At 39.4% G+C, this 25306-nt stretch overlaps 2 protein-coding genes across 4 annotated transcripts; both read right to left on the bottom strand.

Moving 5' to 3' along the window:
• Positions 1-912: 912 nt before the first annotated feature.
• Positions 913-3651, bottom strand: LOC128503001 (ankyrin repeat and SOCS box protein 12-like). 2 transcript variants are annotated; one of them, XM_053473004.1, is made up of 2 exons: positions 2879-3651; positions 913-1130 (listed from the first exon to the last, which is right to left on the bottom strand). In XM_053473004.1, exons 1-2 carry the CDS (start codon positions 3630-3632, stop codon positions 997-999), a joined length of 888 nt encoding a protein of 295 aa, XP_053328979.1. In that variant the 5' UTR covers positions 3633-3651; the 3' UTR covers positions 913-996. The 2 variants fall into 2 exon arrangements, with proteins under 2 accessions (XP_053328979.1, XP_053328980.1); XM_053473005.1 differs by having other exon boundaries at positions 980-1130; positions 2874-3651.
• Positions 3652-10480: 6829 nt separating this feature from the next.
• On the bottom strand, positions 10481-17461 carry ASB12 (ankyrin repeat and SOCS box containing 12). Of its 2 annotated transcripts, XM_053473003.1 has the most exons (4): positions 17268-17461; positions 16198-16335; positions 14296-15141; positions 10481-10843 (listed from the first exon to the last, which is right to left on the bottom strand). In XM_053473003.1, the coding sequence occupies exons 3-4, from the start codon at positions 15116-15118 to the stop codon at positions 10701-10703; spliced, it is 966 nt and encodes a 321-aa protein (XP_053328978.1). In that variant the 5' UTR covers positions 15119-15141; positions 16198-16335; positions 17268-17461; the 3' UTR covers positions 10481-10700. The 2 variants fall into 2 exon arrangements, with proteins under 2 accessions (XP_053328978.1, XP_053328977.1); XM_053473002.1 differs by lacking the exon at positions 16198-16335 and having other exon boundaries at positions 17279-17461.
• Positions 17462-25306: the final 7845 nt, after the last annotated feature.

Raw genomic sequence — 25306 nt, 5'->3', positions numbered from 1 at the left:
CGTGTAGACTCACGCTGCAGCCGGAAGGAGGCGTGGCTAGCAGCGGGGGTTGTCTGCGTGCATCGCGCAGACATTCCCCGGCTGTCAGAGATCAGCGTTCCCCGCCCCAGCTACATGGCAGCTGCACACCGGGGACTCTGAAGTACCGGTAAGTGGGGCGGGGGGGTTAAGACAGGAGGATCCAGATCCCCTGCAGCTGCGGGGGATCTGGATCTTAGTCGTCTCATAGTCAGACTTTGAGGTCTGATTATAAGACGACCCCGATTATAAAAAAACCTTGTCTTATAATCGAGCAAATACGGTACATTATTTGAAATTGAAAAAAAATTGCATTTTTCTATCCGATTAATCGAAAAAATAATCGGCCAACTAATCGATTATTAAAATAATCGTTAGTTGCAGCCCTAGTTAAATCAGATAATCGTGCTAAAGAAACAAAACATAGGTAGAAAATACACGTATATACAAGCAATCCTTTCTGCTTCTCTATGCCCATGCTTTTGTGAGGTACAACTTCCACCAGCCTCGCCAACATTCTGACTGGAGGTGATAGGAGCTGTATTCCACAAAACCACATTAAAAACATATCACTTTATTTTTTGTTTATCTCAAGTGGGGTTTATCTGTTGTAACAGGCATGGGTAATTGACATGACATTGGCAAAACATTATATGGGAGGTGTGAGCCCATCACACTGACATCACAATCCCTGATCCATACAAAGAGTCCAGCCAGCTGATCTTATTATAGAAAAGAAAAATGAATGAGCAAGTGAAACCACTCCTTACAGGATTCAGTGTGCTGCTGTGTAGGAGATATGTAGCTGGCCATCTTTGGCAGCTACATATGTGTTCAGTACATAGTATATGAGTGAATTAATGCATTTATTATAGCTTAAAACTGTGAGACACTTCTTTAAATGTATATATATATATATTCTTTTAAAAGGTCCAGGTGCGTTATTTTTAATGCAATCTTTTCTATTTACATTTTTTGTCAAGCCTGGTGCTGTAAATATCGCTTTATCATTGGAGGAACCTCAAGCTGGCCAATGACATGTATATTTCCCCCTTCTCTCAAAAACTTCCTTATGGTCAAACGCGCTTGAGACATCAGCGATCTGGGGCGAGCTGCAAAAACAAAAGGGGTAGTTAGAAGACAAATGTAAATAGATGTTAAAAATTGTTTCTAAATCGGCCATCTCTCTTTGGCAAGTATCAGCAGTGCAATACAAATATCCGTGTAACAAGAAATTTAACTTATTTGTTTCTGGGTATTTTTTCTTCAATTGAAAAACACACACACTCAAATCCCCACAACTTCACATTAATCTAGTGAACATATTGACAGAGTACTATAAAATATACCACACATTTTCTGTATTTCAACCTGAAGTGTATGCTTCAGCTATTCGGAGTACCAATCCAATCCTACCAGTTTTAAAATATGTTAAAAAAAAATACAATAAAAGCAAACTCAAGCAGCCTGAAACTGGATGTCAGATGCCTGCTGGGAAATATGTCTCTACAAACATTGAGCTAATGAAAGCTCAATAGGACCACTTTCCTGCTGCTGATTGACTATTTCAAGCTAGGCACCAAAGCTGGTGGCAAGGTGATTCACCATACAGCCCCTAGAACAGTAGCGTATCTATGGGGGGGGGGTGAGCAGTGAGGCGGCAGAGCTAGACTGGGCTACCGGGAGATTTCCAGTGCACACCCAGGCTCCATGAGCGCTGTTCTGGGTACGCCAAGGGGACGCCAGCTGAGTAGGGCCGGTTGGGGAGATCACAATCTCCCACTAACTGGCCCAACATTAAGAGAGCGCAAGGTCTGTCACTTCAGTCCTCTGGATCCATGCTCCACTAATCAGTATGTGCCAGCAATTGATGCCGGTGCATAGTGCTCAGGGAGCACCAAAGCAGAGGTCTGGGGTGACAGAACTTGCACTCCCATGACAGTATGGAAGAGGGAAGATGGAAGACAATAGGAGAAAGGGAGGAAGAAGATGGGGAGAAAGGGGTAATGTAAGAGGTAGTGTGTATGGACAAGGCTTCGGCCCCAAAGTCTGGGTCCTTTTCTCTGCCAAAAGCTGCACTCTGTCCTTGGCTTCACCCCACTATGCAGTTTCGACATGTACCCACCCATGGGGGGCTCTGAAGGGTCTGAACACCTGCAGAAAGGTTCTTGGTTGTATTTTTTCTTCTCAACTTTAACTAAGTCCATTTATTTCCTGCCAGGGCCCGATACTTGCCTTTTACCTGTCCTTATCTGCCTACCAGCCTGTTCCCGCTACCTGTGTTCCTGGCTGTACCTCATTCTCTATGTTTGGATCACCAGTTGTTGACCTTGGTTATGTATTTAGATTATCCATTCTCTTTCGCTTTGGCTGTTTGACCGTTGTTGCTGACCTCCTGGCCTGACCTAACCCTGCTTTTCAGATTAGCCCTGTGGCCCTGCTACCCAGCTGTTTCTGTTCTTCAGCCTTATAGCTGTTATTGTTGGCTGGTGTAACATTTCTGCTCACCGGTACAGGCTCTGTCCCCTGCTCTATACCAGTGGTTGACCACAGGTGGTGGCCACTTCTACTATCATAATTCCTCATCTCTAAACTAAGGACCAAGGTGTTTCCTGATAATGTATGTGCACCGGCAGTGTATATGCTTATGTATGGGGAGGCATGTGTAAGGGCAGTGTATGTGTGTATATCCTTGCCTGCCAGACTCAAAGCAGCTAGCCCTCCCCTACTCTCCCTTACATGTACACACATGTGCATACTTCTGCTTCTGTTGATTAATCCTTGACTCACATAATGTGTGTTAAAGACTGAATTGATAAAGCAGTAATGATATAAAATCAACTGAAAATGAGTACATTACCCCTTTCTTTCATAAGAAGCTCCACTGCATCATTCCTCCAAGATATCGTGTTAGTATTAGTGTCAACCAAGTACACGTTAGCACCAAAATCAATAAGTAGTTTTATAAAGGATATCTCACAGCCATGTTTGAGACAGAACTCTAGCACTGAATTAGACGGCTTCATTCCTTCAATGACTTTCACTTCTGTACAATTGTAGTCTGGATTAGCCCCATATAGAAGCAATGTTTTGAAACATTCCAGGTGCCCATACAAAGCTGAAATGTATAACGGTCCAATGAAAGCTGCATTTGTGCAATGCAAGATGGTTTTTTTTGACCTCACATTGGCTGGTGCTCCATAGTCCATAAGCTCCCTAAGGATGTTGGTCCTACCATCCCGAGCTGCCATTAAGACTGGGGAACTATTATTATAAAGACTACCACGAGGGTTGGCTCCAGCTTTTAACAAAACTTTCACACAGTTAAAATGGCCTGCAGAGACTGCAGAAAAGAGAGGCGTCTGGGCCTTCACATCCAGACTGTCCACATCTGCTCCATGAGACAAGAGAATTTCTAAACACTCCATGGACCCGCGAGAAGCAGCTAGATGTAATGGGGTCACTGAAATTCCCCAACCACTACGGCTGTCAATCAATTTCTTGTATGTCTCTTGACCTAACAGTTCAGCCAGGTATTGTGGTCTGTCTGTTGATACTGCAATGTACAGCTCGTGCCCCTCTCCAGAGTCTTCATAACGTTTGAGGTTTAGCATGGGAAATCCTGTAGCTCATATATATATATATATATATTTCTGGGTGTATACAGAGAATCCAGGTATCAGAGCAAAAATGGAAAGCCTTCTCGCATTGTGCCTTCTTTACCTGATGTATATAAAAAGCAAAAATATTTTAAAAATCGGCTATATGTACACACCCACACAGTTCTCATCACACAAAGGAAAAGGGACACCTCCAACATACTTAAACTTGACCTATAGGAAAAAACTATAGGTAGTAAGAACTTTCATTTTGTATCAGTCTCAGTAAAGTGCTCCCACTCAAATAAATGGTAGCGCTTGTGCATTGAGGTCTCATTAGACCCCGGTCCACAGTGTTTGCCAAGCCAGCACTAAAGCTGACCAGAGGTAAGTATATCACATGCATGGAGATGTGTTTAGCTGAACACATCTGCTCACAAAACAGCTGGGGAGTGGGAAAAGGAGCACAAGCATAAATGTAAAGGGACCTCAGTGCTATACACATTAAAGTGCATATGAAGGCTTGTATGTCCGTTTAATTCATTAATACAGCCACACATTAAGCATCACATTAAACTGAGCTACTAATTAAATAAATTGCTGAAAATGGGGTGCATCCTTGACAAATGCCCCAGAACCTTATATTACACAAACACTTTGTAAACAAACTTATATTTTTAGAGTCTGTCCTTTGTAATAGAGAAATGCTAACATTACTCCTATTACAATATAAATATACAGTAAATATAAACGCTCCCCTAAAAGCCATTTCAAAATTATTTTATACGCACCTATCTGCATCACTTCCGCGTTGAGCCTGAAATTGACAGTCTAACCAGCCAATGAACATGAAGTGGGCGGGTCCTAGCAGTATATCGATGGAACAGACCTGTACCAATCAGAACTCAGCAGGCGTTCGAGTTTCTATTTCTTAATCGTATTTGTGCCCGACTGGCAAGCACACCTGGTTTGTGCTGGATCCCGAGCCTGAGTGCGTTCAGTATACTTTACAATCTTTCATTTCAATACCCTTGCTGAAATGACGTTATTTTCCAACTTTGGAAAGGATTGTATTTCCTAATGTAGCCACTAGATGTCACACGTTTCACAACTTTTCATACATAAGTGCCGTGATGGGAGCTGAGAGCATCTTTACACAATACAAAAGCATGCTTATTTTCTATTTTCAGCAGCTACACCCATATCATTATATAAAATAAATATAACTGATGTGATATAACACAGGGCAGAAATTATATAGTTTTTATCAAGGACAAATTTATTTTTGTGCAATATATATATATATATATATATATATATATATATATGTTACAGTGAAAGACCGAAATCTGTAGAATGTCGACATTCACCGGTGAATGTCAACATTCACATAGTCGCTTGGTGTATGTCCGAAATATTTGCTAAATACCCTTATTTCTTACTTACACCGGCCAATGTCGACATTCACCAAGTACTAATGGTGAATGTCGGAGATTTGTATTTTCTTCTCCGTATTTCAGTGGCGATCAAATATCACAAGGGTGACGTAACTTTTTCGGCTCTCTTTCCGAGAGGAAATTCTTTAATTTTTTTTTATGTTATCAGCTTTATTGTTAGTAGTAGTTGTAGACTTTTTATGCTTTTACTTTATCCGACTGTCAATCTCTTTGGGTTCGTCATAGACGTCAGGGGCCAGATGGTATCCTTTATGGTGTCATGTAACATCACTGGGATCCGTTTGTTTATTGCTGATTTAGTATATTGTGAACACGCCAACATTGTGAGCCCCACCCCAACATTGCTGTGCGACCCAGAGTTCCCCCTTGAGTGACCCGGAGAGCCGCAGAAGCAGCTTCCTTCAGAAGGGTACCCCTGTCCCTGGTTGTTTAGCTGGAGGAAGAAGAGGCTAGTCCTTCATGTAAACTAAATTCCACAGTCCTTTATGTTCCCTAGAACTCATGTCATGTTCACTATAACCCAACCCACCATTCTCTGGTAGGAGCAGAAAGAGAGTGTAATTTAAGTTGACATCAGTGCTGGACTGTTACGTACTCCGCACTGACGCCAGAGCGCAGAACTATGTGCCTCCTGCTCCTAGGCTCAGTCTCTACATTGTGGGAATGTTCCTGAATGTGTGGGCATGTGGCGTGGCAGTTTCCAAGTTCAAGGCTGGTCTGCAGACTGGATCCCATTAATTACATATTTGCCTGGCCTAGGCTTTACCCAGGGTAGGACCCCCAAGCCCCTGCATCTATGGCCAGTGTCCTCGCTTGGAGTGCCATGATATGTCATAACCAGGCCCGGACTGGCCATCGGGCACACCGCGCATTTGCCCGGTGGGCCGGGCCACGGCAGGGCCGCATTAACTTAGGGGCTGATGGAGCTGCAGCTCCAGGCCCCTACCCTACCTACGGCCGCATTAACGCAGGGCATAAGGGGCACCTGCCCCTTAAGCCCGCCGCAACTGCGACCGGGTCCGCCACTCTAAGGGGCCGGGAAGTCCCCACCAAGGCCGGCCTTACGGGTCTGCGGCCGCACAGGGTTTAAATTAAAACATCGGGGTTTTTTTTTAACTTTATTTAACATCCTCCTTGTTAAATAAAGTTTTTTTTAACTTTATTTAACATGGAGGATGTTAAATAAAGTTGAAAAAAAAACCCCGATGTTTTAATCTCAACCCTGTGCGGCCGCAGACCCCTAAGGCCGGCCCTGGTGGGGCTTCCCGGCCCCTTAGAGCAGGGCCGACCTTTGGGGTGTGCGACCGCACAGGGCGCCACACTCCAGGGGGCGGCGGCGGCGGGGGGTGGTCCGCACCGGGTGCCGCTCATCAGGGGGTGCCAACTTCCGGCACCCCTCCAGAGACGGACAGTAATGTCCGCCGCTGGAGGAGCAGGCTCGCAAGGGAGCGGTATCGGAGGTCTTTAACAGACCTCCGGTTCCTTGAGTGATTTTAAGCCGGGTTCAACCCGGCTTAAAATCACTCAAGGGAGCCGGAGGTCTGTTAAAGACCTCCGATACCGCTCCCTTGTGATCCGCCCGGCAACAGCTGCTGCGCGCCGGGGTTTGTTGTCAGATCCCGGCGCACAACACTGAAGCCGCGCCCACCGCTGTCCGTGCCCTCTGACCCGGAAGAAGACAGAAGAATTGAAGAAGAGGAGCGAAGAAGAGGAAAAGAAGCTGAAAGAAGAAAGGAAAGGTAGGAAAGCATTAAGTGAGAGTGGATTGATATGTGTGTGGATTGGTATATATGTGTGTGGATTGGTATATATGTGTGTGGATTGGTATATATGTGTGTGGATTGGTATATATGTGTGTGGATTGGTATATATGTGTGTGGATTGGTATATATGAGTGTGGATTGGTATATATGAGTGGATTGGTATATATGTGTGTGGATTGGTATATATGTGTGCGGATTGGTATATATGTGTGCGGATTGGTATATATGTGTGGATTGGTGTATATGTGTGGATTGGTGTATATATGTGTGGTTTGGTATATATGTGTGGTTTGGTATATATGTGTGGTTTGGTATATATGTGTGGATTGGTATATATGTGTGGATTGGTATATATGTGTGGATTGGTGTATATGTGTGGATTGGTGTATATGTGTGGATTGGTGTATATGTGTGGATTGGTGTATATGTGTGGATTGGTATATATGTGTGGATTGGTATGTGTGTGGATTGGTGTATGTGTGTGGATTGGTGTGTGTGTGTGGATTGGTATGTGTGTGGATTGGTGTATGTGTGTGGATTGGTGTGTGTGTGTGGATTGGTATGTGTGTGTGGATTTGTGTATGTGTGGATTGGTATATATGTGTGGTTTGGTATATATGTGTGGATTGGTATATATGTGTGGTTTGGTGTATATGTGTGGATTGGTATATATGTGTGGATTGGTGTATGTGTGTGGATTGGTGTATGTGTGTGGATTGGTATATATGTGTGGATTGGTATATATGTGTGGATTGGTATATATGTGTGGATTGGTGTATATGTGTGGATTGGTATATATGTGTGGATTGGTATATATGTGTGGATTATTTATTATGCTCTAAAAGTACATCATAACTCCCATCACTCTATACTGTTCCATACAGTGGCAGAGCTGGGAGGCAGAGGCCTTGCACCCCCACTGCAGGACTCCTGAAAGGTAAGTGAACTTCAAAGAGGGAAAGGGTAGATAGTTAGGAGGGGGTAGTTGCGGCGGGCTTAAGGGGCTCTGCGTTAATGCGGCCATATAGGACCAGTCAGTCCGGTCCTGACTGGGCCTATTTTAAGGTGGGGGCCTGGAGCTGCAGCTCCATCAGCCCCTAAGTCAATCCTGCCCTGTCACAGGCGCGGTCGCAGTTGCTTCTTGCTCCGGCAACAAGGTAAGTAGGGTGAGGGAGGGGGGTGCAGTGAGAAGGGGCAGAGGGGGGTTAGATAGTGGGAAAGGGGATAGATAGAGGCGGTACATATTGAGAAGTGGGGAAGGGGGTTACATAGTGAAAAGGGGGAACATAGTGAGAAGGGGCTGATAAGATGAAGAGAGGGGGTAGTGTGAATGCGTATGAGAATGAATGAATGTGTGGATGAATTGTGTGAATGCGTATGACAATGAATTCATGTGAGGATGAATTGCTTGAATGATTTGTGAGACTGCATTAATGAATGTGTTAATGATTTGTGTGAATGATTAAATGCAAAGATGGTACATGAAGGGTGGGCTTTAACAATAAATAAATAAATAAATAAATATGGGCTGCTCAGGCTTAAATGCCCGGGCCTATTTTTTGTCCCAGTCCGGGCCTGGTCATAACCCAGCACTCTGTGGAGCCAGCTCACCACAGTCCTCCATAGTGTATGCGGGCTGGTTGAAGGGATCTCTGTTGTAACTGGCCCATTGAGCAGTCACTGGGGGAGGAGGTGGTGATTGTGATATTTTACCACTCTCAATCTGTCACAGTAGGCCAAAATATGCAACGGAGTCCCATAATGCTGCAGTAGCTGTACTCAATGATTGTAAAGGTCCAAATCTTCTGTCCCCATTCTTGCATATACATACTCCTCTTCAAATATACAAGCATGCACACACATTCATGCACATCTGTCTTCCCCTTTTAACTGTTTGGACACAGGATCGATTTTGGGCCACTTCAGAAGCATTTCTGTGTGTTTTACTTGCAGTACCATCTATAGCCACTAGGTAACAGTAACAAGGAATGTAGGCAGCAGCCACACAATGGTTGTATACTTTTGATCTCCTATGGGTGTTTATGTTTTTATTTGTCTGCTAATGTGTTTGGTCAGGAATAGATAGCAGTACAAATTTGTTTGCCAAATAAGTTTTTGGCTGTTTCATTATTGCACCACTTAGCTGATTTTTACCCTTTAGGATGACTGTTACAGCCTTCTCCTGTTTAGACATCTGCCAAACTAAGAATGGTTAGGGTTTTTCTTGTGTGTATTTTTTCCCATTTTGAGTTTTAGGTTATTTTTCCCATAACATCTGTTCACAATCCTTCCTTTTACAGTGAATATGTTTGGGTCCTTTGTTGTACCTCATCCAGAAGGCTTGAAGCCGCAAATGACAAGCCACAAGATTAATTGACAAATCACAAATGTGACCCTTTACCCACCTCAGAGATTTCTGAATGTAACTTGAAGAATGTAAACATCTTCTGGACAAGATTATAAAATCTTTACGTTTATTATAAATATTAAAAAATGACAAACCACACATTTATGTCAATAAATAAAATATATGTTGATCCCACACAAATAGCAAGGTACCATATCAGGCACAGTTGTTCCGACCACGTGTTTTTTTATGTCTGGGGTGACCTGAAAGTTCTCAGATTCTTTATATTACAGTTTCTGGCATTGGTGCGATAAGTCACTATTTCACTGTCAGCGTATACAGTCAGATGGTACATTTTGATAGCAAAGTTGATTATCAGTGCTATTTAAATACACACCTTAGCTGACTACCAGTGCATTAATCAAAAGCTGGATACAACAGCCTGTACCAAGAAATAGTCATAGTTGATTTGTTTTAATACCATTTTCTTCATTTCATGGATTATATTATATTTTCAATGCCTACAATGTCTTACATTTGGTTATAATAAAAATATTACACTTTACGCTTAAGTTAGAATAAAATCAATACCGAGTTACAGCCAGTAATTGACTTTTTCTTAATGGGCACCTTATAAAATGAGGCTTAGTTAATTAGCAAAGCCAGTGAATCTGTGATGCCCCATGCATCGTTTAACTTGTGCAGATGGGTGTGCTCTATAGATATTAACTGAAATAATTAAGGCAAATAATATGCTTTCTAAGTGTGTTTTCACTAATTGGGGAAAAAAAAGAAAAAATCTTGTTTAAAAAAAACCAGATATTTAATACAAATTTAAATAGTGTTTAGACTTTACCCTACCACCTTTTGAGGTATTTGGTTTAAAGGGACTCTTTTAACTCTGGGAAGCTTATATATGTGTCAAAAAGATTTTTTTCCCATCATAATATCTTCTATCCCTCAATCTTACTAAAGCAGCAAAGATATACCACCTTTTACCAAAGTGGCACATTAACAAAAAGTAAAAATGACTGGAAAGGGGGTGTTTATTTAAATACAGTAAACAGGAAGTTAATACAACTGCTCCCAGTAATGTTATACAGTAAGGTGTGTGTCTTACATGTTATTTTATTATTATTATTTAAAATCTGTAAACAATAGTGCAGCTATTTAATGTTCTGAACTGAACTATTTGGGTAATGTGAGCTGTAAGGAAGTTCTTGGCAATACGTTATTTATTTATATATTCTATCTAATTAATGGAAATTAAAATATGAATTAGAATGAGCATTAAAGTTCTCCATTTGTCAGATGTGACTTGGTTAAAATATGCACAAAGTGGCATTATAACCAAGCAAGTACAGCAAGCTTTTCATTATCATTAAAAGGCAGCCCATAAAAAAAAACAATTAAACCTTCTCATTCAATCAGAGCTTCTTTTGTCCAGTCCTAGTAACTGTTACATGAAAGGAGGGGAGGGGGTGGTCTCCCAAGGTTCCCTGTTTTTTGGAATTCTTCATGTCTCTCCAGTTTGGTGGTTCAAATATCTTAGCACTGTCTGGGGGACCTCCAGATGGTCAATAAGGCATGTGTGGCCTGCTTCTCTTAGCAGCTTCCTGATGACCAATCGACACTGTGACATCAAGGTCTTGGGGTGCACTGCAGACAGATAACAACATAACACATACATTAAGTACGGTAACATATACGATTGATTACACTTAGTGGTTCAGTATAGAATGAATGGTGCTCAATTATGGTCAATTGGAGAAAGATCACCTTGTCATTCTGATGATCTAATTCCCCAATCTGATAATTCGGGTGAAACATAATTATTGTTAAGGTGGCTCTGTCACCAAAAAATTGTAATTAGTCAACAGAGAAAATGCCATACATCGTTTTTTGAAAACATATTTTTCCAGATTTTAATTTACTTTCAACAGATTTCATTCTTCTTGTGCTTTGAGTATTCTGAACACCTAAAACATCAAATGGACCATCTGTTTTTACATTACAAGAGGAATAATGAATAATTTCATAGCGTCTGCCATTGTTGCCAGTCATGTTAAATTCCGTGTTTCTTTTCCTGCCCAAATACTACACTTCAGTGATCTATAGACTTGCATTAGTCAGAGTGTCAGGCTGGATGACTAAAGGGAAACCCACCACCCTGCCAATATTGTTTGTAATAAAGCATTAAGTAGATAAGTGATATATACTTAATGACGTATCTATACCTCTTTAAATCTACTTACCTTTATGTTAAACATGAATACTTACCTGCCCACGGTCTTCTGGCACTCTCCAACCCCTGCCTACATGATCTGGGAGCCTCCTGGAGCTCTGGACACCACATTTTCCCTGATGCCCCATACAAAAGCTGTGTACTGTCGAAAATGCCGCAAAATACGGCATCATTTTCAACTATATGCGGCTTCATGCATGGGGCAGCTTATGTTTTCAAAGGGGAGTAATGCCCCATTTTGAATAAAGTCCAGCTGGAAAATGCAACATTACTGAGCAGTGACAATAGAAATTACAACAGGTTGTTCGCATGGAGGAAACACGGAAGTAAGGACACCCATGGAAAACTTCACACTACTTCACCTCCCTACTAAGCACATATTAGTTGGTGCCCTACTGGCATTAATACTGAGCCATTCTTATGTTTAACCAGGGAGTATGATAAGGAGTCAGATTGTTTGGTAGGTGAGGCCCAGATAACAGAGCTAGAACGCATACAAATGGCTAATATACAACTGTCTGAAAACATTACATTATGTAAAACTATCTTTTTTTAAAAAACAGTACCATATTTAAAAAAAAAAATTCATACAGGTAAATTTTGTAGGAATTCCTCTTTAAGTCAGCTGAGTTAATAAACAATGAATATAAAAAATGTAAGAGAATTCGGACTTTTTCATGATCTCACATTTGTGTGGAATGTATACTTAACAATCCAACCAAGGGTTACCTTATTATAGATATGATTTGAAATTATATATACCAATATATTACAAAGACCCTTTTGCACCCATGCAGCTCTCTGTTGGGTATAAGAGAGGCTTGAGGTTATGCTGTGCTTGGGGTTATCTGCGAAAATATAATAAGACATACCCAGAGAATGATGTCCACCTCAAGGTTTGGAGAAAGCACTGGAGCCCATAGGGCATATATTGAGATATCACTCCAAAGCCTATGCAGAATATTGCTGTTAGCAATTTGTTTTTAGCCTCTGAAGCACTGCTATGATTACACAATCCATTGATCACTTTCATTCATCACTAAAAATGAACTGGGTGACTTTGATTAGTACTAAGTTCTGCTTTTTTGTCTCTTATCTCTGAGTGACAGACCACAAAAAGCAGATGTATTGTGCTAAGCACCATGACATTTGTCAGATCCCCCAATATAAACAGCCTCTACACTGTCAAAGCTCTTTCACAGTTTTTTGAGCGAACAGGTGGGTCAATAAATATATATCAATCTTTCTGGCAGAGAAACAAAAAAATCTTACATATGCTTGGGGAAATTCATGGAGAAATGGGACATGGTGAAATATAGGATGGGAGAACTAGGCTCAGATGATTGTGGTCAATGTAAACCAGTATGGAGATGGTTTTTATAACATTAAAAAAACCCTGCTGCCCCAAAGCATAACCAACCTAGGGAAATGGTAATGTAGTGTAGAAAATGGATAAAGCCAGTGTGTTCTTATGACTGAGACACGTAATGAAAACATATACCTTGGGTCTGCATTAAAGTAAGTGTCCTACAAAATGTTTCCTTAGAGAGCGCCTTGTGAAAAGCTAGTGTACTTTTAACTGATGTCAGTTTTTCCCAGGTCAGACACATCTGCTATTAATGTAAGAGATTGTATCTCAAATTACTGGATAATTGCTTTCTAATTTTGTATGCCCCTATTGGGTAAAGAAGTTTCAGACTAAATCTCAAACTACCATTTAATGATTACCATCCTTGAACATGACCATTGTTTACATGAAATCAGCCTGTAGTGCTTGACCAATAGTACACAAAGAAAGGGAGCATAATGTTACTTTGGACTGTTAAGCTCATTATCCAGAGAGACCATAAAGGTCTAGCCATCATGTGCATGTTCATGCATATGACAGCTGAGAAGTTTTTTTTACATTTCCATAGTGTCCTCTTACAAATGCATGGATAATTCTGCAGAACCCTCTGGTATCCATGTTCTCCTTTCTCTACCCCCAGCGATTTGCTGTGTAGGATATCCCGACATGTGCTTTACGTACTGGCAGTCACCTCCAAAACTGGCTCAATGAGTATTTCGAGGGATGAGGGGGAGGGGCAAACAATAGACCACAGAGAAGGCATTCTTCTGCAGCTTCTCCCAAAGCAGTGGCAGAACTAGAGCCTAATCTCGAGAGGGGCACTCCCACAATACCACAGCCAGACACATACTTTCATATGTATTAATCACCCAGGGGTCTTCCTTTAAAACTGGAGTACCCCTTTAAAAACAACTGGATGGTAATAAATAATGGCAGTTTTTATGCTATTTTGATTGATATACTGTTGCAAGTCTGGTGCCAGCTGTGATAATTACAGCTAAATAGACTAAAGCTTCTGCAGTTAAAATGCTCTTCATGGGATTTTGGGTTCAGGCTGGAGGTCAACCGCAAGGTGAGCAGCTCCTGCCTCTCAGGGTCTCCCGATTTTCTTGATTGTCTTGGAGGTCTAAAGCGTTTATTGCGACTAGTATATTAAAGACGCTACAAATTATTTCATATGTACCTAGTTTTTTCTTACAATTTGGTATGTGCATTCTTCAGAGCCAGAAAATATGACATATCCAAATTAAATAAGTTTCACATTAAATTAAAAAAACATTAAGTTAATTTGGATATAGCCAAGACACTTCTTGTCTAAAGTTTTGAAGCGTTCTTTCAGAGGAGTCAAAACTGATTCTAGGCCAGATTGTGCTTGTCTTTCTACCCGTAATGTTCAGAAAGGAAAATATTTTAAAAATAACTAAAGTATGCATGCTTTGATAATTTACAGCAAGATATGGTTGATATTGACTAGTTTTGGACATATTACTGGGTTAAATTGCATCAACTTTTTTTTACCTCTTTCACTCAAGAGAAGTTCAATTGCCTCATGATTAGGGAACGATGAATTAGTGTGAAGGTCAGGTAGGTACACATTCGCACCAAAATCAATAAGTAATTTCACAAAAGCTGTCCTACATCCATGTTTCAGGCAGGTTTCTAGCACAGATTTCGGTTGTTTGATTCGTTGAAGAAGTTTTTGGTCTATACAGTTATAGTCTGGATTGGCTCCATACAGAAGAAGAGTCCTGAAACACTCTAAGTGGCCATAAACAGCTGAAAGGTATAAGGGTCCAGTGGAGGTTGTAATATTAGTAGCCCAGTCTGGCAACTTTGATCTGACATTGACATCTGCACCATATTCCAAAAGCTCCCTGAGAATGTTGGTTTTACCATCCCTTGCGGCTGTTAGGACAGGTGAGCAGTTATTGTAAATACTCCCACAAGGGTTGGCTCCAGCTTTCAGTAATTCCCTAACACAATCAAAATGTCCAGCACTGACAGCAGTGAACAGTGGAGTCTGTGCTTTCACATCAAGGATGTCCACTTCTGCTCCATAAGCTAACAGGATCTTGAGACACTCCAGAGAACCCTTAGATGCAGCAAGACGGAGAGGAGTCACTGGAATACCCCAACCACTCCCACTATTGATTAGTTCTTTGTACAAATTTTCTGAAAGGAGAGACTGAAGATATTCTGGATTGTCCATAACCACAGCCAAATGCAGCTCTCGGGCTTCTGCAAGCTTGTCTTCTTCTTCTTTGGGTTTCAATAAGGAGAAGATCTTTTTTATATCCATGACACTCATCTTCTTGCATCTGAACAGAACCACTTTCATCATACAAATGTTTTTAGATCTAAATACTATGGGAGAAAGAGAGGGTTCATTACTAAAGTTAGAATGAATAAAGGGTCACAAAGATACACTAACAATAAAATGAAATAAAGATGTGATGATGTCCAGTTATTTTAGGAATTAAGGAACTTTACTCCATTTGTTTCAGCTAAACATGTAGATGTTTCATGTAGAAATTCCACCAGTTTGTTAGCAGCTGCCACCCAACTACAGAAAGGCAGCACCACCTGGTCTTCTGTGCACTAGCCCAGGCAAATTGAAAACTTTCTTTAATATTCCTCCAGTTGATTACTCACTAGTATGCAAACCTCAGTTGTCTGTAAAATAATAGTAATACAAATAATAAAGAAAATAAAAAGGATTTGTTGACAGGGCATAGGCAAGACATGGATAGAGCATAGTTACATGTGATGTATGGGCAGATCCACCATCCCATGAAAATTAGCTGTTTACTGCTTACTGATCACTAGATCACTTTGCGGGCAGACCATCCTGACAGTGCTAGCCAACAACAGTTATACAGGCAAATTAAGCCCATGGCTAGTGTAAGCTCTCTCTTCATAAAAATAGTACCCAGCGTAATGCACTGAATAGCTTACATTCCGTATATAAACCACCCAACCTTCCTCTATATTGTTAACTCAGGAGCACTGTCATTTTCTCTGTTTTCTTCTGTTTACAATCATTTTAGCATTAGCTATAGGGTGACCAGGTTTCCAGACAATGGGACATGTGTCCCTGTCATTGCCTGCCCCTGGAATTGTCTCTTTAACCCCTCTTAAGCTTAAAGGTAAATTACTGTATATAACTAATACAGAAATATATAAAAGTGTGTATCTTAGCATAGCTGTCAGCTCTGATTAGGTTAGGTAATGTAATCAGGGCTTGATGCAAAAATCAAGATATGGAAGCCAATTTTTTTCAAGCAGGGCTAGCCTGGTATGACCCTAAACACTGGGCCGGACCACTCTGGAAAACAGATGCTTAAGAGGTCAGATGTGTTACATGACTCTGCAATAGTAGCGCTGTTGCTTGAATTGTATTCAAGAAGTGGATCCAGGTACCTGACTTGTAAGCTGACACATATGGAGAAAGAAAGCATTTGGAGTCTTCAAAAGTAAAATGGTTCGATCATCAGGATCATCCTATTGGTTTCTACTGCAATAACCCCCAATTTTGATGTGGTCACTTCTTACACAACCCTCCTAAACATGTAAGCAACTCCTATGAGATCATCGCAATACACTAATGGCAACATAAACATTCTGATATTGTCATGGTGAAATTAGAATGTTTGTCAATATGAGAAATAAGAAATAGCAGCAGGCAGATAAGACCTTGAGCATCCAACGCTAGGGACAGTGGGTATGATATTTATCATATATGGATTGCAGTTGTAGGTTGTTTTAAGTCATGTTAGTCAAAAAGTGTTCACTTCACTGATGTCTAAAGTAACTATCTCCCCTTTTGAATTACAGCCACTTTAATTCATACAGATTTACCTGGAAGTCTGGCTAATTGCTTTTTATTATATTTGAGATTAAGCAATTTCCTAATTTCTATGTTGGGACAGACAGCAACAGATTACTACAAAATCCTCTGTATATCAGTTTGCTCTTAGTCCAACAAATCCTGCCACCAACTCTTATCCTTTTATAAAGGGAAGCCTTGTGCAGGGTTGGCCACAACTGTATTCACACAGTCCATAAAAAAACTTTAGTGTAAAAATAGAAACATTTTAATATTACAAACAGACTCAGAGATATGTAAACTGAATTGATAGTTTCTAAAATACATACATATTTCACTGTTATTGAATACTTAATATATGTAAAAAAAAACATTTTGAATACCAATATTTTGTATTCTGAAACATAAAATGCTGACTAGAACAGATACATGACATCTGATCATTAATGCTTAAAAACACCTTTATAAATTGTTTCCACAGTTTTTTTCACTCCAATTATCATATGAGACGATAGCTGTAAACCACACAACTTTAAAATCAATTGAATGATGTTTACGACCAGGCTGTCTTTTAAGAGTTAAGCCTGAGAATCCATAATGAAGATCAATACCCTGAAATGCATGGGTATTTACTGGTTACTCTCCACCTTTGCCCCAAGTATACGTATAACCTACCTTTATGGGCTGTACAATGACTAGGACCTCATGTTAGAATAGGCACATAATCCTGATGCACTGGTGTCAGCTTCTTCTTGCCACAATGATATCCACAAAAAAAGGGACAAACTACTGAAGGGCTTCAACTGCAACCAAACTGTTATGTGTTGAAGCAAAACAGTGTGTTATAACAGAAGTGCCACCAAATGGATAAGGGACTCCAGCTAAAAATAGTCTTAGAGAGGTCCTGCTTGTTATATCCTTTCTTGGACTGCAAGTCCTGCCTTGTGGGTAAATATAGAAAGGTACATGGCAGGTGCTCTTGTCTGTTTTAGGTCAGGATGCATAAAGTGAGCAAAAGAGTTGTGACTTTGTTATAACCTAGTAAATAACCTGACCAAATGCCATTTATTTAGCTGCTTCGTATCCCTATTGATTTATCAAGATTTGTAATTTTTTTTTTAAGGAATAGCTTAAAGGTTTCTTACTAAATATTGTAAACTTATCAAATACAGTTACAGTTTCAACTATCTCACACAAAATTCTACATAAACCATTTTAATGTAAAAAAATGTATATTTTGATTTATATATTATATATAACTCTAAACATACATACATATTTATTATGGCCTTTAGGAGGATGTTCCAAAAGGTCGGAATCAATTAATGTCAGCAAATATGGTGACATTTGAAATGTTTAAAAGTTTCACAGAGACAGTTGTGTGCTCATAAAGCAGATTTTAATGTTTTGAGAACTTTGTATTAGTATATTATCCATAAAGAACCAAGTGTGTGTGCAAATCAATACGCTATGATACTGGCATGGTTTTAAAATTTGTTATTTTTTAGTGCAAAAGAACTTGAGGTCAAGAAATATATGACATAGTATATTAACTTAGCAGCATGAGAGAATCTGCATGTCTTAAATTCAGAGTCTGCATCCATTGCCTAATCTTGTTAACCCATAATGGGAAAGTTGCTTTTGTCTAGGCCTCTCTGGTAGATAATGCATTCACCCGTCTGCTTCATGTATTGTAAACGGGATCTGATAACTCGGAGAGGCAGCTGTTAGCTTTTTCAGTTTGTCTTGTGACAAATTGTGGGAGCTTTGACATGGTAACTAGATTGCTCTCTTTTTTTTTTTTTAACCAACAGCCATGTGCAGTAACACCTATCGTGTTTATAGTCTCACATGTCTGTTGTCAGAGAGTAGAAAATACATGAGAATAAAGTCTACTACTTGATTTCACAACAGAGACAACCCGAACTTGTGGTTTTTATTTGTAGAATATAAAACTCAAGGAAAACAAAACACCTGTGACATGCCAGTTCAAAAGTAGTGTTCCATGTAAGTAAGGTCTATAAAGTCTTGCGTGGGAGGCCATTTTCCCCATTGCTGCTGAGTTCCATCATTTCATTTGGTCCACATTTATCAATATTTTTAAATTGCTTTTTCATGACATCTAGATCACCTTGGATCCACCTCTAAGTGCAGCCCCTTTCAGCAAGTGATCTTCTAGGACTGTCCAGTGACCCTGCTGTAAGACCAGTGTGCTTCCCTTTTTTATATTACAGGAACAGCCAAACCATGTTTTTATTAATATAGTGTAGTATGATCTTGACATCAACACAAGCACACCTATGCTATATACATGGGATGACTAGTAAATAAACAATAAAAGGAGTGTAATACCAAAATAACTTTACAAAATATATGATAAACCAATGCACTCACAAAAGGAAATGAAATACTCTCTACATATCATCAAAAACCATACCAAACTGCTGCAAAAGAATCGGTACTGTTGATACGGGTTGGTCTACTACAGAGTCCAAAGATGTTGTTAACCAGCAAATGGGTCAAAGTGGTAGGGATATGCTGGAGTCCAGTTTTAGACACTTTGGAACAGCCTCTCAATGGGTTCTGCCATGTCTTAAGTAAGGGCCTGGCTTTCTCAGGAGCAGTCTATGGAATTCACTGTGCTCAGTGTCAAAGTCCCTCACCTTTGCTGATGGCGGCAGCCTAGCCTGTTCAACACACTACTATGCCAGTGGCACATATTTGGTATGGCTTTGTTCAGTAAGTGTAAAACGCACTGGGAATGTGCATCAGTATTCGTGTGTGTGTGTGTGTGTGTGTGTGTGTGTGTGTGTGTGTGTGTGTGTGTGTGTGTGTGTGTGTGTGTCTGTGTGTCTGTGTGTGTGTGTATAGAAACCTGGTGCTCTTGATTGACTGTGGCACCTCTAGGTAGCCGATAAACATTTCAGGGACAGAGTTAGCTTTACTGATCCCAGGACAAATGTACAGGATTGTTCTTTTAATAGCATGCACATAAAAGTATAACAATAATAATAATAAATAAATAAATAAAAATGTCCATACTCTGCAAAACAAGTCAAAACAGGGGTGTGGAAAGTCTCAGGCATTCACAGTAACATTACAGGAATATCCTGCATGGTTTCTAAAAGAAGAAAATGCAGCAGGCGAAGCAGATGCTAAATATTTAAAGTCGCATTAAAGCAGTCTTGTCATGCCTGTGGGCAAATTGAAGAAGAGAGTCCGCTAGCGTCGACCTCAAAATTTGAAGGATCTGGAGAGATTCTGTATGATGCAGTGGTCTCAGATCCATTGCCATGTATTCTCCAAACCTCATTAGACAATACAGACAATTTTTCACAGCACTCTTTGAAGGTATTTACCAAGAGCGACAATATTAGTGGAGGGCGCTGTAAATACCAATTATATCTCCATTACTCAGATTTCTTTGTGGATGTATGTTCTGTATTACAGAGGTACACAGTATGAGGAAGCAGAAAAGCTGTGAGTCTTTGATTTAATCTTGATTTCCTTCTACTCAGCCACTTTAATGCTAACTGACCTGGGCTGGGTATTGCAATTGCATACACATTCAACAATGCTGACATTTTCTGTGATAGTAAAAATAAATTAAGGGGGTTTAACCTGTTTGGAAGAAGAAAAAAGTAAGTGAAATTATTGGTAGGGGTTAATTAACATACATTTTTTTAAGGTTAGGATGAAGGGATTACACAAGTGGTGCAGAGTAGTTAAAGTTACTATAGATGGATAAACTATTTATTTAATTTTATAATAAATGGTGGACAGTTATATAAGTGACTGCATTGAATTGTGTTTGAATGTCCTGCTGAGTTTCCTTAAGATCTTATTCAGATCAATTATACAATAAAATCATCACATTCCTATATGGTATCTGCTTTTACTAAACTCTTGAGTCCCAGGTGTTTTTGACTATACTCCATCTGTAAACAATGCTAAATTATTTGTTTATGTACATTTCATTTTTCAAATCCACATTTTTTGCATTTAGTTATTCTCATCTCTCCAACCCTCTTTTTTCTATGGAAGTTGATTACTTATTGCATGTATAGCTGTACCATGAGTGGCATGACATATAAACCTCAGATTATATAAATAGCAGTGGGAGTGAAGGATATTACTTAATTTATTTGTTTGCTTTTTGACATTAAAAGTATGAATCAATATAGAACATTAGAATAGATGATTTCATCAGTTTACTGTACTAATTACATGCTTTAAAATATTTTGCAGAAAAATGGACAACGCAGAAAGAAATACCGCATTTCCTCGATTATAAGATGACCCCCCTGTAACATACAGTAAGCATCTCTTTCCCTTTAAGGGAAGAGGACTCTGGACAGGAACAGGAAGTGTGGGATTAGCTTGCTGGGAGCTGGGACATGGAAGGAGGAATATGGTGATGTTAAGAAACAAAATAAAGAAAGTTGCTGTTAAAAGTCATCTCTGAGTGTCTGCAGCTTTTGACAATATTACACCCCCCAAATTTGAATATTAATTTAGGAAAAAGAAAAAACCTGAATATAAGACTACCCTATAGGAAAAATGTTTTACTAGTAAATATTAATTTGCGTGTAAACTATTTTTTCATATTTAATAAAAAAAACTATGATTTAGCAATATGCATTTCTTGTTTTTATTTCCTTTTATTTTGCCAACTTGCCCCAGTTATACACGATAGAGCTATACAGAGGCAAGGGTCATCAACAAGTTGGTTTATTTATATTCTTTCATTTAAGCATTTCTATATAAAATGCCTACTGTCAATGCAACCTTTCAACTGAACAGAAGTTTATTTTGTGTTAAAAGTTGTCCTGGAATCAAGAAAAAAGATACCCAGACATACATAAAAGTCTAAAGGAGGCAGCACATGCTAGTGAAGAAGTCCATTTATTGGAGAGTCAAGGGCAACGGCGGACTGGGCAATTGCAGATCTGCAGTTCAGCTAAGGGGGTGGGGGTGGGGGTGGGGGTGGTGTATGAATGAATATCCGAGATTGAGGGAATGAATGAGTGAGTATCTGTGAATGAGTGAATATATTAATGACTGAATGAATTAGTATCTGTGAATGAGTAAATGAATGAATGAATGAATATGTGTGTGATTGCAGGGATGTGTAAGTGTACAAGGGGCAAAAACACAAAAGGAGGGTCAACGACAAAGCAGTGTGGAAAATACTTTCTTTTTATTGTTGTAGCTTAGCCCGTCCGGTGGGTGTCAGAGCCTGCCCTGGTGTCTTTGGGTGCCGGTGTGGCAGAGCCTGTCCTGGTGCGTGTGTTTGTGTATTTGGTCATCTGATGCGTGTGTGTGTATTTGGTCATCTGTTTCCTGGCACTTTACTTACTGTAGGAATAAATTAAATTATTTAATTTTTGCTCATCCAGAGATAAAACACCCTCCTGAATTTGTAGTCACTTCAGAGGACAAAACTTTCTAGGCCCAGAAATCAGTGAGAGGCAAAATAAAGGTTTTGTGTTATGTACTCTATTTCACTCTGCATACCTTATTAAAAAGGATTAGTGGCAGTAAATTGTGGCGTCCCGCGTATGATTACTTTTTTTTTTTTAAGTGTACTGATGTACTCCCAATCCCATCACATCAATATGCATTAGAAAATCAGGAAAAACTGGGCATGGATGGTGGGCTGATTCGGTGGCCAAATGGGCCACTTGACTAGACTTGCCCCCCCAGGTCGTAGGCTGCCAGCCCTCCCCTGGTCAAGGGATAGGAGGATTAGGAGCAGAATTGTGGGGGAGAGATGCCTTGTAGGAAATGTTCTCACAGGAAGCCAGTTACATTCCCATACAGTAAATGGCTGTTGCAGAAATGTAACAGTACTGAGTGGCAGGCAGTTGGTTTGCCCTCTGCAGGCTAGATGTAAAAACAGCAGCTGCACCACTCTTGAGAAACCAAGAAGCAGCAGCACTATTGAGAAGAGGGGAAAAAGGCTCTGTGCAGCCCCTCTGGTGTCCGCCCTAGGCCTATTTGGCCTAGGCTTAAATACAGGACTAAATGTCACTTAACTCCTGTACACTGTTGGAGTTTATTAGCCTGCATTTACTTTGCATACCTCCATGAAGGCTGGAGAGATACATGTGCGCCGCTGGGTTGGTAGCTTTCTTCCAGGCTATATATGTTAAGATACTTTAACCTTTCCTGGCAAGTTTTAAACTCAAACTTTAATTTATGAACCATTTCATAAATCCTTTGAACTTTCTCCAACACATCTATATCCTTCTGGAGATATAGTCTCCAGTACTGTACATAATACTCCAATACATCCCTCTTTCTACTGCTAATACCTCTCGTTATCCAACCAAGCATTCTGCTAGCATTACCTGCGGCTCTACTGCATTGTCTGCCTACCTTTAAATCCTCTGAAATAATTACCCCTAAATCCCTTTTCCTCACGTGTTGAGGTTTAGGACAGTATCAAATTTTCTATACTCTGGGTTTTTATGCCCTAGATGCATTACTTAGCATTTATCCACATTAAATGCCAGTTTCCAGTTTACCTAAATCATTTGCCATATGGCTTATCCCTCCAGGAGCATCAACCCTGTTGCAAATCTGTGTGTCATCAGTAAAAAGACATACCTTACCATCAAGACCTTCTGCAATATTACTAATGAAAATACTAAAGAGAATGGATCCATAGTACAGATCCCTGAGGTATCCCACTAGCAGCAACAGCTCCGAACCTACTCCATTGACTATGTTGCCTGTCACTCAGCCACTGCCTAATCCATTCAACAATATTGGGATCTAAACTCAGAGATTGCAGTTTATTGATAAGTCTTCTATGAACAGTGTAAAAGAAGCCTTACTGAAATACAGGTATGCAATGTCTACTGCACCACCTTGATCAATTATTTTATCCCTTTCCATTTTCAGGAGTCAGGTAGACATTTATCCTCTTCTACATACCTTCATTCGGTTGTTTTTAATCTTACCACTCCTTGTTTTACTTTCCCTTTCTCATTTATATATCTAAAAAATGTTTTATCTCCCTTTTTTACTGACAGGGAAACTCTTTTGCGTGTGGTTTGGCAGCTCTTATAACTTGCTTTGCCTCTTTCTGCCTAATCTTATAGATCTGTCTGTCTTCCTCACTTTGGGTTTGCTTGTATTTATTAAATGTTACCTTGTTTTTTTTTTTACTATTCTGGCCACTTCTGTAATGCATGCATGAAGGCGTATAAACCCCATGTCAGATTTAAGCTGCCATGGGGTCTTGAATACTAATGAATAAAATACTAACTAAATAAATATAAATCATGTTGGGTGGATACTCCACCACCCCAGTAATAAGAGTGCCAGGGAGTCTTAAATAAGAAAAATATCCAACAAATTATTTTATACTTACCAATAATTCTGACATTCTGTGACACCCATGTTTTCTCACCTTTGGCCTATGGAAATAGGCCATCCAGAAGCTAATAAAAATGTAAGGGAAAACGTAATAAGACTTTTAAAAGGTCACAAATTTATTTTATCTTGCTGGCTCACGTCAGCAATAGGTTACTCCGCAAAGTCAGGGAGTCTTGTATAGAATCATTCCAAGAGTTTTGCATGGATTTTTGAGATGATGGATACACTTGTTAACCTGTTTTGTAAACGTGTTGTCTGAATTTAATAAGATGGTTATTTCCTTGTTTTAGAATTGTTTAGAATGAAAAAATAATTATTTCTTATACAATAAAAATATAAGCAAGAAAAACAAAAATGTATTTTAACCCTTTTTTCTTTTAAATAGGTTTTCAAGACATGTTCTCTAGCTTCATGTAAGAACATAGCATGCAATCAATTCTGGTTCGCGATTTGATTTCATTGATGCAGAGGTTATATACAAATAATAATCCACTTATCTTTACATACACAATCTTGAACACACTTTAAATTTTATTTGCGGTTTTCCACATCTTGGAACGATGTGGAATTCCATTTGGTTTAGTAATAAATTAGATGGAACATTTTTTTTATGCCAGCAATATGATTGTATTTTAAAAGTGTAATCTTGAATCCTGTATTTAAATGTGATTTCATATTTTGTATAATGTTTTAACTACATTTTTTTTTTTTTTTTTTTTAAAAGGGTTGACCGTGAATGTATAGAATGGTATAGCCATATACAAAACAAGCACAAGTGAAAACCAGATTTCTTGTTGTATGTTCCCCCTCCTGGTAGTTAACATAGAAACATCTTGAAATGTTTTAATGTATTTTTTATTTTGATGTATAGTTCGTATAGCTTTTGTTCATGGTCTGACCAACAATAAACACATCCCTAAACTGTAATTAAGGACAATATATATATATATACTTTTTTTTTTTAATGAATATAGTACCATCTGTATATTTTTACTTAATTTTTATACAGGTTTATTTTATGCCGACTTATCTAAACTATTTAAGAAAAAATTGCATTATTTTAAAAATCACAACATGATAAAACATTAACATACGTTTAAAACAAAAAAGGGCACGAACTTTTGACTTCTGATGAAAGTTTGCTTCGTACGTTGTTGCACTATGGGACTTTGCCACTTTTAGGCTCAATTTTAGTGTGCGGCAGTTTTAAACATAAGCCTCCTTAGGTGTTATCCGTTAAGGTTTTTCCCTCTAAAATGTAGTGCAATGGCGCCATATTTCCTGTTTAACCTGTGTAAAAAAAAAATGCCACAGTGC

This window comes from Spea bombifrons, chromosome 8 (genome assembly GCF_027358695.1).
Source record: "Spea bombifrons isolate aSpeBom1 chromosome 8, aSpeBom1.2.pri, whole genome shotgun sequence".
In the NCBI taxonomy this organism is placed as follows: Eukaryota; Metazoa; Chordata; class Amphibia; order Anura; family Pelobatidae; genus Spea; species Spea bombifrons.
The sequence above is the reverse complement of the archived record's forward strand: the minus strand, read 5'-3'. Positions and strand labels throughout refer to the sequence as shown.